Source organism: Myxocyprinus asiaticus, chromosome 45 (genome assembly GCF_019703515.2).
Source record: "Myxocyprinus asiaticus isolate MX2 ecotype Aquarium Trade chromosome 45, UBuf_Myxa_2, whole genome shotgun sequence".
Classification (NCBI taxonomy): Eukaryota; Metazoa; Chordata; class Actinopteri; order Cypriniformes; family Catostomidae; genus Myxocyprinus; species Myxocyprinus asiaticus.
Window position 1 is genome coordinate 32,502,324 of NC_059388.1, and position 19,525 is coordinate 32,521,848.

General features: G+C 36.7%; 2 protein-coding genes across 2 annotated transcripts in view; one reads left to right on the forward strand and one right to left on the reverse strand.

The window, feature by feature from the left end:
• The window catches only part of LOC127435192 (synapsin-3-like), a 111,190-nt gene that overhangs the window by 46,379 nt on the left and 45,286 nt on the right, over window positions 1–19,525 (forward strand). The gene's annotated exons all lie outside the window — the stretch shown is intronic.
• Window positions 35–18,754, reverse strand: LOC127435212 (metalloproteinase inhibitor 3-like). The gene is made up of 5 exons (XM_051688494.1): window positions 18,573–18,754; window positions 7,878–7,960; window positions 5,713–5,824; window positions 3,969–4,090; window positions 35–2,305 (listed from the first exon to the last, which is right to left on the reverse strand). The coding sequence occupies exons 1-5, from the start codon at window positions 18,688–18,690 to the stop codon at window positions 2,111–2,113; spliced, it is 630 nt and encodes a 209-aa protein (XP_051544454.1). The 5' UTR covers window positions 18,691–18,754; the 3' UTR covers window positions 35–2,110.

Below are 19,525 nucleotides of genomic sequence, written 5' to 3' on the forward strand. Positions count from 1 at the left end.
GAACAGAAAATAATAATGACTGAAGAGTCATAGAGCCATTTTCACAATATTTATTATAAAAATATAAAAATCAAAACATTCTTGAAAGCCCCTATTGAAAAATGGTCACCTCTTTAGGAATTTGTTTGCACAAACACATGCACACGCACGCACACACACACACACACACACACACACACACACACACACACACACACACACACACACACACACACTACACAGCCTTTCCGCATCTTAAATGAGAGTAAAACAGGACTGATTTGAGCAGGATGTTACGCAGACAGAATATTTAAATGTTATAAAAACACGAGTTAGAGGCAGAAGTAAATGCTCTCATTCTAAACCAGCAGTAAACTAGTGCATGACGTGTTTACATCTACACAAACACCACCAAACTTTACATTTCTCTAGATATGATTAACTGTATTCATTATGAGAAACATCTAATCTGCCTCCAACTGAGGAATGGACCAGAAAAAAATCTGTGACACATGATCAATTTAGTGGTAACGTCACATTATTCTAGGCGTTCTACTGTATATGATATGCTTCGATACCTATACACATTTATTCTATTTCATTCAGAACCAAAACCTCTGTATTCATGTGGGCAGTTTTTCCAGCATACCCTCAAAATGTTCAGAAAAGTAGAACTGAATGTTGAATGTTGGCACATACATATATTTTTACATTTGGAATATAGATGAGCAGTGTTGTATTTTATGGTTTCTCAGATTAAAAGGTGCATAAATACAAACTAGATGTTGGAAATACATTTAGGATTTACATCTGGATTCTTGTGGGTCTAAACTTTTAAGTACAAAAATACAGAAGTCACAATTTCATAGCTTATATCATAAACAGCAAGAGACACAAACCAACGAAAAGAATAAAATGCATCAATTGTTCCACTCGGGAGTTTCTCTAAATCTGTGCTGGAAGGTTCGTTTTTAGCTGTGCTTACAGTAAAAAAATATTATATATATATATACACACACACACATACACATACACATACACTACCGTTCAAAAGTTTGGGGTCACTTGACTGAAATGTTTCTCATGATCTTAAAAATCTTTCGATCTCAAGGCGTATGATTCAATGTTTGAAATTAGTTTTGTAGACAAAAATATAATTGTGCCAACATATTCATTTATTTCATTATAAAACTAAATGGTTTTGAAATGGACGACTTGGACTGAATAATTAAGAAAAGCAGCCAATAAGTGCCCAACATATAGATGGGAACTCCTTCAATACCTCAAGAAGTTGGTTGAGAAAATGCCAAGAGTACATTTCTGCAAAATCTAGGCAAAGTGTGGCCACTTTGAAGATGCTAAAATATAACAATTTAGATTTATTTTGGATTTTTTTTAGTCACAATATAATTCCCATATTTCCATTTCTATTATTCCATAGTTGTGATGACTTCATTATTTTAAAATGTGAAAAAATATCAATAAAAGAATAAGTGACCCCAAACTTTTTAACGGTAGTGTGTGTGTGTGTATATATATATATATATATATATATATATATATATAAAACCAGTTGTGGTTAATGAAACGTGTACATTATATAAATGTGGTAACAATGCAAAAAAACGGAACATTACAGCACAATCCAGAGGTAAGCGGAGACAATTAATAAATAGGTATTTAACAGTATAAATCGTGGACATTATGTAGATTTGCATACATATACAATAGCAGTTATTTTTATATTTAAAAATCATGTTTAAAAAGCAATACATTACCAAAAAAAAAAAAAGCTTTTTTTGTTTGTTTTTTTTGCGGCAGGTTCGTGGATTATTGCCTTCATAAATTATTTAATATTGAATATCTTCTGAATGGATACAGTGGGTTATGTTTATGAGGATCAGTTCATGCCTTCTGGTGTTCTGCATTAATTGCATCAGGCCTCACACAGCAAAATTTGATGTAATTCTTGATGAATAACAGGTGCCACAGTAAGTGTTATTAGAAACTGGCGTAGTCGGCAGGATTCATCTTTTCACTGTTTTCTGAACGGGGATCCGAAGGCCGGGGAAGTGCCGTGTGGATGCGGTAAGGTGTTGGAAAGGGGAAGCAGAAGGGATGTTTGCCGAGTTCAGGGGTCGGTGGTGTTGGTTACTTTTTTACGAGTGGTAATACCCCGATACCAGCTGCAGTAACCTTCCTTCTGCTGGATGCAAGCGTAGTGGCGGGACTGGTAACCAGGATAACCAAAGTGGGAGAGCATATCCGTCCACAGGCATTCATTCTTGGAAGTCACAAAGCATGGCAAGTAGTGGCACGGCTTGATCTACAAAGAAAAGAGCCACAGGTGAGCTTTCAAAGCAGCAAATCGAGTCGTTAACGGATCAGCAGAGAAACGAACCAAACTTGGATATAAAATGACTGCAGTTTGTGGCAAAATATCAAGTGTTGTCAAGACTGATGCTCCTACCCAGATCTCATGCTCATTTTTGCTTTTGAATGACTAAGTGGAAAACCAGACAAATCTAGATGGATTAAAAGACATATTAAAGTAGTGCTATTTACAGTTTCATATTACATTTCCAGGTGTTTTATGAATGCAAGCCTGTCATCATTCATAGTGGATTCATCTTTCACTCCCTGAGAGAGCTGGATAATGACAGCTACAGTAACAGCTCTAGCCTCAGAGACGTTTCGGTTTGAGAAAACATTGTACTTTTTGTGAGCGTCCAAATATACATTCTTTTTCCCTGCATTTTTAATATGTAAGATGTTTGATTTAGAGAGGGTGAATGGACTTGTCCTGACTTGGAGTAATTTATCATATTGCAGATAATAATATCACACAGATGAAGACTGCCTCATTGCCTTCAGCAGTAGTGAGGAGTAACTAGCTCACTGGTAGTGATGCTAGTTAAGCCCCATGGAGAAACAATATATTAGCAAAATATTAATAACTAGTCTTGACCAACACAAAATGGGTATCATTTTAAAGCTTGAAGCTCTACTTTACAATGCATGTAGCCATTATGATCAAAACGTGTGGCGATCATTTATAAATAATTTCGCACTAACACGTATTGTTGTAATCAGTAAAAACATCAATCTGATCAAATATTCATGTGTCATATGTTGTTGGAAAGATCTCAAAGAGTAAAATACAACCAGCCTATTTGTTTTACTCACAGACAAAAATATAGCGAGTAATAGACAAAGTATATGTTTTTGACATGTTATATGTAAACAGGTGTTGCTTATAAGCTGCATATTTGCTTATAACTTCACGAAATACAAACGGAACATAAAATATCACACAGCATTACTTAGAGGAGGTGATTTTCTTTCAAACGAGCCCACACAGAGGGTAATTGGATGCATAGATAATGTTATAATCCATACGAAGCACAATGTGCACAAAGCACACAATGTGCTATCTGGCTAAAAACACAATAGCTTTCCTAGATCAGATGACTTAATCGGAAATAATGTAGTACGTTGTCTAGCATCATGAAACGCTAAACCATTCATATTAGGATTCAGGTCGCTGAAACCAGAGATGGAAGTCATCCAAATATGGGCAGAGAGGATCGTTCACTGTAATTACTATGGCCACCAGGAGATGGCGCCAAGTACATTTAGTCAATGATGACTCAAATGACACAGAATGAACCAGTGGATGGAACCAGTTGAGATCATCTGTAGATCAGTCCGTACTCTCAGATCGGAGTCCAAACTGCTGTGTGTTTCAGTTTGGCTTCTGAAGCAGCAATTTTATTACAGAGCCAAACATCTGGATCAAGAGAATCTAAAAATACACTTTTGTCCACTGAAGCACACAGAAACACTGTTTAAACCAGTGAGTGAGTGAGTGAGTGAGTGTGTGTGTGTGTGTGTGTGTTTATCCTTGGCTTTGTCCTGGTCTCTCTGAACACTGCCCTGTGATTGGCCAGTTTATTTTGCTGCCCACCCTTTGTAGTGTTGGCACTCACCCTGCAGTTACAGCCCAACTGGTAGCGATGGTTGATGCCCTTCTTCTGTGCCAGAGACAGACGCTCCCACCTCTCATTGAAGTTACACAGTCCTGTGTAAACTTTACCATCATGAACACGACCTGAGAGGAGACAGACACATTCAGTTTTAGCTTTATTGTGTTCTCAGTTGAAAACTCCATTTAAAATAAAAAAAGTTAAGATTGTTTTTAAGTTATAACTGCAGCTTGAGGTCATGCGCCGCTAAAAGCAGGATTATTACAGTTTGGGATTTTAATTGAGTTTTTTCAATTTGTAATTCCAGTTTTGTTTATTTTTCGCACATTGTCTGTTAGTTTTAGATTAGTTTCATTTTTTTAATGGCTTCCAAAGCTTAAGTATTTCCTGGTATCATTTAAATACATTTAACGTTATTATATTTCTAAGGGCAGTCTTGTTACACCTATCTAGTGGCATTTTCACATTTAATTAAGGTGGATTGTAAATGTTTACAATTTATAATATACTATGTATCTAAAATAAATAAATAAATAAAAAGGGTACAGTCACATGGGGTAACCTCCTCGTGGTCGCTATAATGTGGTTCTCGCTCTCGGTGGGGCGTGTGGCGAGTTGTGCGTGGATGCCGCGGAGAATAGCGTGAAGCCTCCACACGCGCTATGTCTCCGTGGTAACGCGCTCAACAAGTCATGTGATAAGATGCGTGGATTGACGGAGGCAACTGAGATTCGTCCTCCGCCACCCGGATTGAGGCGAATCACTACGCCACCATGAGGACTTAATTACAATTATACCTGCCGCAATTAATTAATCTTGGAATGCCCAATTCCCACTACTTAGCAGGTCCTCGTGGTGGTGCGGTTACTCACCTCAATCCGAGTGGCGGAGGACAAGTCTCAGTTGCCTCCGCTTCTGAGACCGTCAATCCGCTTATCTTATCACTTGACTCGTTGTGCATGACACCGCGGAGACTCACAGCATGTGGAGGCTCATGCTACTCTCCACGATCCACGCACAACTTACCACACACCCCATTGAGAGCGAGAACCACTAATCACGACCACAAGGAGGTTACCCCATGTGACTCTACCCTCCCTAGCAACCGGGCCAATTTGGTTGCTTAGGAGACCTGGCTGGAGTCACTCAGCACACCCTGGATTCAAACTCGTGACTCCAGGTGTGATAGTCAGCGTCAGTACTCGCTGAGATACCCAGACCCCCAACAAAACTATTGTTGAAGAAACTGACACTCAGGCCACGTCCACATAAAAACACATTTTTGGTTGAAAACTGTTTTCTCGTTTCTTAACATCATCGTTTTCCAAGTATTTGGACCTAGAAAACACTTATGAAAGTTTCCACTTTCAGTGGAGGAAAACAGCGTTACAGTGTGAATGTAGAAAAATAAATGAGTTTAATCCCGAAAACATATTATGTGGACTTGGACTCAAAAAGAAACTTTAGAACCAAAATTAAAAGCCCCGTTGGTATCCTGAACTGGTTTTGGATTCGCTAGATGTTGCGCCACTGCAAATTCTACTAATTGAAATAAATAATCACAATTACAGCATCAATCGACTATTATGATTTTCGTCAGAATCGTTCAACCCTACCAGATGCTTTGAATAAAAGTGACTTTCAGAATCTATCCACAGTGTTTAGTAATGAATTATCCTGGTGATATAAGTTTATATTAATCATTCTTTTAATGCGTATTGGAGATGATGTGATGTCATGCTCTCACCTGTGATGAGGTACTGGTATTTGTTGATGTCAAACTTGACTCCACACAGGCTCTCTGAATCATGCGTGTAGATGTACTGCACATGCTGCATCTTATCAAAGCCCTTGTACATCTACACAAAACAAAACACAATTATAACGGACCAAAACACGTTGAGAATATATTCAACCGTTTCATAGTTCAGGGGTTTTGTGTAATGAAAAACCTGGAAATATAAGGGAATTTAAATTGTGTTGTTCAGGTGTGGAAAAATCATGGAAAGTATTGGTGATAAACTGCAATAATAATCATTTTTGTATGATAAAAAAAGCTTAATTCAAGATAGATTCTCTGAAAACAAGTCTTAATAGCTTATTACATTATGCTTCTCAAACACTTTAACACTTGTAACACTTTAAAATAAGGTTACATTAGTTAACTACATATGTTAACATGAATAACAATGATCAATACTTTAACAGCATTTAATAATCTTGGTTAATGTTCATTTCAATATTTACCAACACATTTTTTCATTGGTTAATGCTCGTTAATGCATTAGATATCATACACAAACAATGGACAATGTATTTTTTACAACATTTATTAATCTTTATTTTAAGCTCGGATAGGCCCTAATTGTCAAAATATTAACAACTACAGTCTTGACCAACACAAAATAGGTGTCGTTTGAAAGTTTAGAAGCTCTACTTTCCAATGCATGTAGACATTATGACCAAAACTGAACAAGTGCTTTAAAATTTGCAGATGAATCAGAAGTGTTACATTTTTATCATTTATAAATAATTTTGCACTGTACATATTATTGTAATCAATCAAAACATCAAACTGATCAAATAGTCATGTGTCATATGTTGTTGGAAAGATCTCAAAGAGTAGAATACAACCAGCCTATTTGTTTTACTCACAGACAAAAATATAGTGAGTAATAGCTAAGTATATATCTTTGACAATTATGTTGATGTTGCTTATATGCTGCATTTATGCTTATAACTTCACGAAAAATAAATGGAACACAAAATATCACACAGCATTACTTAGAGGAGGTGATTATCTTTCAAACGAGTCCACACACAAGATAATCAGATGTATAGATCATTAGATAATCCACATGAAGCACAATGTTACATATGACCACCAGGAGATGGCGCCAAATACATGACACAGACTCAATGATGACTCAAATGACACAGAATGAAACTCATTCTGTGAAATCTCATTACTAAAATCATGTCTGCATGCTATGCAAACCTTTAGTCATTGTTGTGTTTGCATGTGTAATTAGTTCTTATGTACAATTATTATGTTTTATTTGTTTGGAGATGTTTTTGGACACTATGATAAATTATTTTTGTAATGCTGTAACTTTTGATTGCTTTGTCATATCAACATAAACTTTTTCTCAGATACAGTTGACATGATTGGGAACAAAAGCTTTTTGGAGCCACCTTATTTACACCCAGAGATATATAATGTCAAATAAGAAAGAAGTATATATGTATGTGTGTGTATATGCATTTATTTTTTGCAGTTTCTTAGGCTGAGAGTCTCAGAATATATCATAATCTATATCATTTAAAATAAGGAGGTTCAAGTGTTTGGTATCATTGTATTTATTTATTTTTTGTCGCATTATAAGCCTTTAATTTTGCGTATGCCACGGAAACAGGAAATCTTTAAAAACACCTTCAGATCTTAAAGGGCTAATGTTAGTTAATACAAATATAGGTGTTCATTGTTAGTTCCTATTAGTTCATAGTGCATTAAGTAATGTTAACATATACAACTATTAATTGTATATGTTGAAATTAACCAAAATTAATAAATGCTATAAATGTATTGTTCATTGTTAATGTTAACTAATGAAACCTTATTGTAAAGTTTACCCGTCTTTCTTGTTTTAATATATTTTTAATGGAAACCGAGACATAAATGCTGATTTAGAAAATGATTTTTGCAGTATGTTCTCTCTGTTTGGTCGTTATTGTTACGTCAGTACATACAGTATTTGAGTTATAGAGTACCTTGTTTTTATTTAGTCTAGAACACACATTTCATGGATGAGTATGTAGCCACAAAACACACTGAAATATATAGGAGCCATATGAGAATAATGCACAGTTTGCTGTGTGTCAATGGTGGTGATTTTATGAATATGAACTCACCTTCATCTGTTTGATGGTGTAGCGCAGGGTGCCAAACGGACCGTCGTTCAGAAGTTTCTTGCCCACAACTTTTGCTCTTATCACTGAAAACACACACAAACACACAACAAAACAGCATTAATATTGTAGATGAACATCTGATCTGTTACAGCAGGATTTCAGCCCAAGAATCATAGATAACAGAGACTTAAAGGGACAGTTCACACACACAAAAAAAAAAAAAAAAGATGTAAATGACAGAAACGGTCTCTAGAGATCGTGTAAAGTGGGTCCCACTGATGGACAGGAAGTGATCGAGTGTGGAACTGGACTTCCTCAGAGAGCACAGCATGAGGTCAATGAGTGGCTTCTCTCTCATAACCCCCTACGGCGAGAGCGTCGGTAACCTGATGCGCTTATGCAAGACCCTCATGAAAACAGCCGGCAGACAAAACATGACAGCAGACGAGTCGACGTATGTGAAGCTTCATGTACATCAGGGAATGTCAGAGTGAACGTTCACCTGCTCTTCTGACAGACAGGAACAAAGGAATGTTTGTTATCTTTCAGCCCTGGAATTTCCTGCCTGGAATTCTCCGAGGCTCAAATTCCTCCGGCCTGAATGGAAGATTCCAGCATCTTTTTTCACCTTCATTATCGTCTCTCCTCTCGGGGCCCACAGACGCTCGTGTGCGGCATTTTAAAGGAACAGTTCACACGTAAAAAAACTTCTGTCATCATTTGCTCACCCTCATGTTGTTCCAAACCTGTTTGACTTAAAGGAGATATTTAGCAGAATGTTCACGCTGCTCTTTTCCATACAATGAAAGCATCAGGGACTGTCAAGCTTCCCTTGACTATAAAAGAAGTCCATATGACTTGTGCTATATTCAAGTCTTCTGAAGTTATGCGATTATTTTTAAGTCCCTGGTCGTTATATGCTTTCATTGCATGGAAAAGAGCAGTGTGAACATTCTGCTAAATATCTTTCGAAAAAACATCCCTAATGGAAAATAGAAAAAGTCAAACGGGTTTGGAACAACATGAGGGTAAGTACCGGCAAATTTCTCATTATTTTTGGGTTAACTAACCCTTTCAAAAGCTTGACACAAATTAGTTCACAATCAACTAGCGGTTTAATCAATGTACCGGTAGAAATTCAAGTATTGTTTCTATCGTGGTTATGTTATATCTTGTATATAACTAGTATGTATCCGAAACAAATGCATAATGCTGCGGTTCCCTTCAGAATCAAAGCAAACGCTTGTATGTTCAACTAAAAAGAGAAGATGGATTTTTGCTTGGATTGAAAAATTAGATTAAAGATTATTTTTACTGATAAAGTAGTTTAATTGCAACATACAAGCCCGTCTAAATTAAAAATAAAGTTATCCAAATGTGTAAAAGTTCTACCTTTTATTTTAGACTAGAGGTAGATCGATTAATCGGTTTTACCGATTAATCGGTGCCGGTAAAACCGATTAATCGGTGCCAATATTCGGCTTTTAGAACTACACTGTAAAATTGAATTAGCTGACCTTACTTAGATTTTAAGGCAATCGGTTTGCATGCTTTTTCTAAGTAAACATACTTATTTGGCTCAGGTAAACTGAACTTATTTTTTTAAGTAACGTTAACAAGTTACAAGCAGGGCTTGACATTAACTTTTTGGTTCACTGGCCACTGTGGCTTGTGGTATACCAAAGTCTTTAGCCAAAATCCCCCGCCCCATGAAGTGATAAAAGGTAAATGGAGACTGTAACTGCATGCATGTGTTTGGACATTTTATTTGAACAAGAATGAAATGAGTTCAGGGGGAAACTGTGCCAATAATTTATCCATCAAAGTCCAGATTTTTACCCTTTTTAACCATTCTAAATTGTACGTGCCTTTATGAAAGTTTACTGTTGTTCTTCCATTTTTTTTTTTAATAGCGGTGTTTGTAGAAATCAGCCGTAATCACAGGTCAGACCATGAATGGAACCGCAAAACTGTGGTTAAGCTTATGTAGATAGTCTTTCTAAAATTGAAACTTTAGGCTAGTATTTGACACATTTAGAAACCTTTAACTACAGCTTTCACAGTAAAGAACTCCATGAAGTAGGTCACACAAAAGGAGATACTGGGTAGATTAAACTCAGTCACCATTCACTTTCATTGCATCTTTTTCCACAAATGGAAAATACAGTACATTCATTTTTTTTTTTTTCCATTCATGGAAAAGTCCTATGGGTTTGGATCAAAAAGTGAATGATGACAAAATCATTATTAATAATTATCGACTCATCCTAATCAATTTAATATGCTTCTATACAATATACCAGTTTAGTTTGGATGATGATGATGATGATGATGTGCATTTTAAAAACCTTGTAATCGATGTTGATTTCACACCATTGTCTCTTTACCTCATCTGTGCTGTATGTCAGGGCTGTCTAGAGCTTTATACTAGAATGTTCTCTTTATTCTCACGGGTCACAAGTTTTGTAGTCTCCGCCGGCCGCCGCGATATATCGATATATGAATCACGCTGTCCCAGAGCTCTGGCTATCTGATCTCTGCAGCAGGCTGATGCACGCTGTGGCAGTTTGCATGAAAGCACGCTTTGTTCGCCCCACGGAGATGCACATGTCAGATATGAGAACCATATTTGCTGCTTATGAAGCGCTGAACGAGAGATGAATTCAATAAAATTTTCTACTCGCATTTAATGTAAAGCCCTGGTTACAAGTTCACTTAAAGCATCTGTGATTAAAGTATGGTTGTTTTTATTTATTTAAATTGGGTTATATAGTCTCATACAGTATAAGGGAGATTATGTCTGGACTCTAGGTTAGCCGTATGGCACATTGGATTCTACTTAGTAATTAATGCACATAAATCTGCACTTTTGTCAAGTACAATTGAGTAGAGAATGAATTAAATGTAACCGGCTCCAACAGAGTTAACACTAATCACCCTCATGGTGACTTCACACAAATCACAACCAGCTACAAAACAACAACAACAACAGTCATAAGAATTAAAACTGTATACGTGTTTTCTACACAAGTTCCCTTGTTTTGACCAAACATACATAATTTATTCAAGCGCAAGGGTTTATGGGTATTCCACACAGCAGCAATTTTGTACTTGATCACTTTGAGTTAGTTGTACTCAAAGCCAAAGTTTAAAGAACGTATATAATTGAGTTACGATTCGGACCACTTAAATGTTTTTATTAATGACAACTTTAGGGTTTAGAGAGTAACGGTAACTTCATTAAAACTAGTAAGAATAGTACAAATGTTAGCTTAAGTTGAGTAAACTATTTATTTTACAATTTGTGATAGCTATTAGTATTTACAATGTATCGGTAATTGGCAAAAAACGATGCCGATAGAGGAATTTTATTTTTTTATTTTATTCCTCATCAATAATTTATTTAAAATACAAAGGAACCATAAAGTTTTTAATAACTTTTTTTCATATAAATGTGCATGTCATGATACATATCGTTATCAACCAAAAATATTGCAATATAAATGTTTTGCTCATAATCGCTCACCCCTACTATCAACCCTTATGATGAATGTTTCAGTAAATAAAACAGATCCCTTAACAGTCAACATTACGGGACAAATGCTGGAGAAGCTTTAAACGACCAACTCTTTATTTACTCCGTTGCCAATCAGTTTGACCTCAAGGTCACCTATCATGAGACTGGCTTTTATCACATCCATCAGCCAATGCTAAAGGTTCAAAAGTTCATGCCATTGAACTCAAGTCTGAGAATGGGTTGTCCTATAGAGCAGCGCTGTGATTGGCTGTTGATCTTGTTGTTGCTCTATGAAGTGTGTGAAAACACACAGCAGACAGTTAGACTTCTACAACTCTCCAGTGACCTCTTGACCTCACTTATAACTTCCTGGATTGGGTGCAATCAGTTAATATCTCTCGCTCTCTCTCTCGAATGTTTGCGTAACCTCATTCCAGAGCTGTCTTTATGACTTCCACCTGACCAGAGAAAGTTACTGTAGCCGTGTGCACGGCCCTTGGCACCGATCTCTCACGGCTATATTTAAGTGCTGAACCCCCCTCATAACCCCTGTGAATCATACATGAAAGCCCCGAGCTGTACACCCGCTATGAATCATGAATATTCATGAAGCGCTCAAGAGTTTGACTTACATTTCAGAAAGTAGGTGGCTGATCGCTTTCGGAGGTAAATGGGATAAAGCACAGAAATCCTTCTCTGTACAAAATATGATTCACAGATCATGTTTAGAATGTGCCAGCTGTTCAGAGATCACTGCCTTTTGTTTAATGTAGAGCAAATTATTTATGAGGGGTGTTTGCCAAGGCAAGTATCACTATTACTATTTTTATATACAGTATAAGCAGATTCGTCTTAACTGCTGCTTTGTCCCTGATGTTTAACCTTCCCTATAGTTAAACTGCATTTAACCGATGTCTGTTGAGAGACCCTTGCAGGGCACCTCACCCCATCGCCACATCAGATGGGAACCAGAGCGGGATATTAAACTTCAAGGGCCACATTGTAGGGCAAAACACTAATCTGGGGCTTGAAAGGCCTTTAGTGCAGCAGTCCAGAGTGAATGGACCATTTCAAATGCCGTCAAAATCCCTGCCAACTGGGGCTACATGCAAGATCACTGCTGTTAAACTCGTTAAGGAGGTTTGCATTGGGCATGTTGGCAGAAAATTGCTCTGCAACAGCTATAATGGCAACTGGAAACTCATTTAATGTATATAGATGTGGGACGTTGATTTTAAGTTGAACGGTACAATAAAACCAGCATGACCACTTCTGTATTGGGGCAGTGTGACTATTTTTTCAGCATTTGGCTGAATTTCCAGTTTCTCTCTTTGTTCAGTTATTTTTTGGGCTGGGTAAAAATTTTGATTTTCCAATTAATCTCAATCTTCATTTGAACAATCCCGATATGGATTCTTAAATCCCAAGACAGATCATTTACTCGCTACACCGATCACTCACATATGCGACCAAATATACAAGCCATGGCTTAAGAATGCAATACATTGTTTATTTCTATATCATTGAACATAAGCCTGTCATTGGCCTACAGTCCACAGCAATCCATTGTGCAGGTGAATTAGATTATTATAAGGGCTTTTCTAAGGACGCGTCAGTGTACATATGCGTCAGGCGGATGTCTCATTTTGATTGCATCGCATCATAAGCGCAGTGTTTTAGGACGCTGTGTCAAGTTAAAGTAGTTTGAAACTTAGAAAAACATGTTTCGAAGTTCTGCTCCATCCAGCTGTGTTTGAACACAAGAACGTGTCCTCATCTTCAGCGGTCTCTCGTCTATGAGTGTGGTTTGTTGCCTTTACAGCTGCGCTTACTGCCCCCTGCTGAAAATATGAAAGTGGTACTTCAAGCTTGAGTTGCTCCAATGGTAGGAATATTTCTTATTACAGTCCGGGGACATGATTAATTGCGTACATTTTTTTTAACATGTTATTTCTTATATAATAAATCACACTGAATTAATGCGTTAAATCGACAGCCCCTGCAATAAGGTATTTATTAGGGATGCACCGATGTATCGGCCGCCAATATTTATCCGCCAATTATTGACCAAATTGAAATTATTAATTATCACACTTTGTAAAAACTCTTTGAATTCAAATGCACAATCCAGAAGTATTGATAGCCACAGAATCTAGAAGGGTTGGCACTCCTAAGAACATGTCATATTTAATTTATAATCATTCTCTTTTTCACATTTCTGAGGAAAAACTGTCGTTAAAGACATGACAGTTGTGAAAGTGAGGTACACGATGAGGTAAAACCATCCAAAATTGCTTTGAAATCAGCAAACTTTGACTTCGTAGACATTGGTATGGTATCCATTCAGGCTACACGATTGATTGAGTTAAGATCAAAATGGCAATATGGTCTTACGTGATTATTAAAGCGTTTAAAACTAGTCTGAATTCAGCGATTCAGTCAGCATTGTGTAAGCAAGCGGCGCCCTCTAGCGCTGTGTATGGCATTTTCCATTATCCATTATACCACTATAGAACTTAAAAGGACATTTGTTCCTTTGGTAACTTTTTATTTTTCCATGATGTGGTTGACATTTCCATGGAATTGCCCAACATAGGGTGGGCGGTATACTGGTAGAAATGATAAACCAGTATACATTTTGGATTATCATCTCTATCACGGTAACGCAAAATTGCCGCACGAGAAAACAGTGATTTGCAAGGTCTGTACATGGTGTATGTTGATATACAGTATGTAAATATCCACATGCACGTTTCTATCAGTGGTCAGGGCTTCTCGTGAGACTGAGAAATGATGAAACACATGGTTTTTCACAGACAGTTGCACTTGTCATTAGATGAAAAACATGTCTAAAATGCAAGAAAATGTCACCGAATCCTCTTCTGAGGCCCGACATTTTGCTCAAGTGACCGTCAAAGCAAATTCAATGAGATTCATCCCATGCTCCATACACGCCTCCCGTCCAAACACGCGCAGCTGTGTTTTGTTCGAGTGTTGCACGGACGCGCAATCTGAAACATGCGAGTGTGCGTGAGTATTGAAGTCGTCCCAGTGCCTTTATTTGTGCTTCTGTGACAAAGCGCAGATCACACCCGCTATTCATTCTGGTTTCACTCATGTCATGTGGGTTTTTAAAATGCACATCAAAAGCCTTTCTAAAAATCTGTTCCAATGATGTGTGATATCAGGAAACAAGCCATCCATACCGTATTTTCCATCAGATATTTTATAATTTTCTTTATATAGATTATTAAGAACACTAAGAGCCTAATTAAGTGTATTTATGGATAATTTATTATTTTCTTTGTTGCATTGCTTTAAAGAATGTTAAGTTTATTGAGGAAAGTTAATAATAATAAGAGATTAGTGCACATCAGACTGAAATGCGGCATTTTAAAAAAAAAAAAAATTTACTTTGTCAACTTGCAAATAAAGAGAAAATGATATAAGATGAAGTTGTTTTCATTTATAAAGTATTTAATTCACTGGCTGGATTACTCAGAATTACACATTGTGACAAGGCTTAAAATCTAATACAATTGTATTGATTTTTCAGGAATTTTTTTAAATACATAGAGATATATATCGTTATCGTGATATAAAATTACTTGCATCGTGATAAGATTTGTCATGTCGCCCACCTCTAGCCCAACATATGCATAATATATTTGCATTATATTTGTTACTATATACAGTACAAACATGTAAAATGTGAGTTCTGTTGTTTTGAACTGCAAAAACAGAAGTGCAAAAATGTTTTAGAAGTACAAAATGACCTTTTTTCACATTAATCGTCATGCTATAATAAAAAAATAACTAAATATCTATTTATCTTTCATTGTGGCTCTCTTTGAACTGTTGGCCTGTCATTTGTTCACCAGATCCAATCCATGTTCAATGGAAATTATTTATTCTTAGAACAAAAGCGTTTGTACCTCTTTGTACATTTTTAAAACATAATTCCTGAGCATAAAAGTGATCCGATGACAAAATAAGGTAAGTGGCAAAATATATTGGCCAATTTTATTTTTATTTATTTTTTTTTTAAATTGGTGTCAGCCAAAACTTTTCATATCGGTTCATCCCTAATATTTCTATAATCTGTACATTTTTTAAAAAGCCAAAATTTGACCAATGATGAAAAAGAAAATAAACAGTCAAATTAATATTTCCGTAATGTGCCAAGTTCCCTGTATAATTAACAGCATTAGCGTTCATATGTAAGCAAAATGGACATTATAGCTAAAAGGTACCCACATGAATCGAATCAGGAAATCTGTATCAATACTGTAACAATGTAACTCAAACCGTCCGCCCCGTCTAAAGATCCAGTGGAAGCCGGCAGTCGATCAGACAGGTGCCAGTCTAACCAGACACTGTGCAAAACTAACCACAGCAAGGAAGAAGTTCAGTGATAATAACACTATTCAGAGGATTATGCATAAATGGAAAAACTGTTTTCAGGTTTGCTCTAGCCAAAAGATACAGATTCAGTGTTAAAAGGTGCAACCCAAACATATGAAGAATAACCAGATGTTTACCAGACTGCCTTGAAAATCTACAAACTCTATATGATGCCACTGAAAATATGTTTCAGTATCTGTAGTACTGGAGAAAACTGCATGGCTGGCCCGCTGCCACCGATTCAGACACCGAAACAAAAGTTCAGCACAGTAGTTGCAGTCTTTGCCTTTCATACAGCATGGATACCAATACAAAGCCAAAGACACATTTTTATTGGGACATCTTAATATTCAGTCGATCCACAAACGCTCTTATTAGTATGCAAGTCATAAGTGCCCTCTTAACCAGACAGTCAGCCTTTGATTTCAGCTGCACCAACTCAAAACTCTCAATTTTATCTACACAAGCTCAGTGGTGCCGCTCGGTGTTGGTGTACGCTGCCGGTGTACGCTGCCGTTCACTTGAGCCGTGACCTTAAAACTGGATTTTGTGGGTCTCATCATGGCCTGCAGCACGACAGAGGCACGATTCCCTGTTAGTGGGCTGAGCGAAGATGAAACAGAGCAGATGGTTCGTTACCACTCTAAATGTTGATAAGGAAACACAATGTGAAAGCCGTTTAACTCATTTGCATTCTAATGATATGCTGCGCTGTACATGGTAGAACTTGTAAACTTTGCAACCTATTTTACTTCCATGAGGTGTACATAATGTGGATGATGTGAAGTGGTCTATTTTTATATTTCAGCTCTGTGGGTCCATGCAATCCAAGTGAATGGTGACCTGAACTTTGAAGCTCCAAAAAGCACATAAATGCAGCATAAAATAAGACTCCACTGGTTTAATCCATGTCTACAGAAGTGATATGATAAGTGTGGGTGAGAAACGGATCAATATTTAAGTCCTTTTTGACTATAAATTCTCCTCCCTGCCAGTAGGTGGCGATATGCATGACGAATGTGAATCGCCACAAACAAAAGAAGACAAATGTGAAAGTGAAAGTGGAGATTTATGGTACTCACACGTAGGGGTGGGTAAAAATATTGTTTTTCTGATGCATCGCGATCTTCATTTGAACGATCTCAATATTGATTCTTAAATCCCAAGATCGATCTTTTACTTTATGCGCAACCCTTCACTACAATGAGAAAAAATTGTTCACATTAGCAACCAAATTTCACGCTATGTGACTATAAATGTACCTATTTGTTAACTGGCTGGTAAATGTTTAGATTTGACTCAGCAGTAATTGTGTAGTATAGTGGTGGAGTATTCAGCAGCGAGATCCTTTCACTGTGTGTTGAGAGTAAAAATATTAAAGTCCAAAGACAAGATCCACGCAACCCATTTGTCACTGAATAATGTTCTTTTTAAAACCCTTTCTGTTCTTTACAGTCAGTTGTTCATCAAAAACACCAAAAAATTCAAATGTAATTCTAATCACGCATCGCACAGATGAGATAAAGCTATTTGAGTCATCTCTCGTTAACAGGCACTCATTTAAAGAAATGCCAGTTTTGTTAAAGAGACAGTACCGTTTTTAGCATGTGTTCAACAAATCAATGTAAAAACTTAATAGTCCAAATTATGCAATTAAACTATAAACGTGCAACAAGAAGTAATATATGAAACATATCTTATTTCTTGATTGAATACACCGATTTGTCCATTTCTAAAAAGCCAAAATGATAAAAACAATAAAATATACCTAGTAAAATTAATATTTTCATAATATACCTAGTTAAATGGTCCCCTGTATAGTTAACAGCATTAGCTGGGAGATAATTTCCTTCATATGCGAGCAAAAGGGACATTATAACTGAATATATTTACCTATATGAATCGATCAATCGAAAGCTTGTGAATCAGGATCAAATCGGGAAATCTGTATCAATACCCTGCCCAACTTAACACTTATCATATCACTTCTGAAGACATGGATTAAACCACAGGAGTCGTATTGAGTACTTTTATGCTGCCTTTATGTGCTTTTTGGAGCTTCAGAGTTCTGGTCACCATTCACTTGCATTGTATGGACCTACAGAGCTGAAATATTCTTCTAAAAATCTTCATTTGTGTTCTGCATAAGAAAGAAAGTCATAAGATGAGAGAATTTTCTGAAATCTCAATGTGTTGACAATAAACTTGACCCAATTTCAAAATTCAGCTCTTCTTATCAAAGCTGATCTCTAGGCTAGTTTAGTCTAGTTTAGTACCTGTCTATGCAGGGAAAACATCGAGCTCGCTGGAGCTCGTTACCATGGATACTGTTAACTCTAACGTCGCGTAACTTTATGGCGTAACTGCGCAAAACTTTACGCTTTTCGCGTTCGAGTTGAAGCGCGCGGTGACGCACTTTCAATCTCACAAGTGATTTTTTTAATACATTTTAATCTGATGTTTATATAGTCAGATAATACACGCATTACACTTGCACGACACAAACTCGATTAACTTCACTTCTTATGGCAAATACAGGCACACCATGTTTTATATAATGTCTAAAAATGTTATCATAATCTTTACACCTCTTAATAAATCGCTCTAATGTCATATTGACACTCTAAATCACTGATCACGCTCATACACATTCATGTTTTATGAATATATCGCTCTTATGTAATATTTAAATAATCACTAACGCGCTCATGAATTATGAATAAATCGCTCATATCATATTTAAATACTTTCATTCAGGCGCGTGCGTCTCTTACCGATGTCTGCATGGCAGTACGCGTCCTGCGGATGCGACATCCCGCACGAACACGCGTCTGTCGGCTGGTACATCTGCAGGCAGAAGGAAGCTACCAGAAGGAATAATGAAGTCTTCATGTTGAAGCGGCTGTTAAACCTCCTGTGCGCTCCTGAACACGTCTGTGCTGTGACTGACCGTCTAATTACATATAGTGCGCCAGCGATGACGTCACGCGCGAGCCCTGCAGCTGGCGACCAATCACAGGGCACGCCGTTTAACATTACAGACGCGTGACGTAAGTGACTTGATTTTTGGACGCTCATTTCCACTGTGAGGCAGCAAAGAAACATAAGAGTCTTACTTTGGAAAAACATTATATAAAATTATGGTTTAGGGTGTTTTTTTTAAGAATATCCCTGTGTTTCATTGCATGACATAAGGTCATTTTTCCATATACTCCCATGTAGAATAGTATTAATCAAACTGTAAAATAAAACCAATATTTTTTGTGACCGTACATCTCAAAACACTCTTATATTTGAGCTTGTGTGTGTATATTAATATAACTTCTTTAAAAAAACTGCACAATTTATATTTGTCCGCAAAACTAATTTCAAACATCTACGCATAAGATATTTGATTAAAAAGTTTATAAGATCACGAGAAACATAAATCGTCTGACTAGTCTGGTAGTGTACAGCAGTCTTGGGTGTAATGCATTACTAAGTAATTAAATACTGTAAATTACTTTTTAATTGAAACAAGTAAGGGATTACTCTTAATATTTCAGTAATTTAATTACAGTTACTTCTGATGTAATTGCGTTAAATACTATAGACTACAGAACAATTCTATATAAAACAATAGTGAGTTTAAAATAGAAATTTGACCTCTAATGTTAAAATATGTTTTTTTTTTATTTAACGCTGCCCCCTTAAATTCATTGGCCAGCTCATGAATAATTTATTTGAT

Bases quoted from the DNA above. Each gene is read 5' to 3' on its own strand.
- LOC127435212 (XM_051688494.1), bottom strand. From the start codon at position 18,690: ATGAAGACTTCATTATTCCTTCTGGTAGCTTCCTTCTGCCTGCAGATG. The intron at 7,961-18,572 runs GTAAGAGACGCA...GTGTGTTTTCAG, and splicing joins GTACTGCCATGCAGACATCG to TGATAAGAGCAAAAGTTGTG. The intron at 4,091-5,712 runs GTGAGAGCATGA...GTCTCCTCTCAG, and splicing joins ATACCAGTACCTCATCACAG to GTCGTGTTCATGATGGTAAA.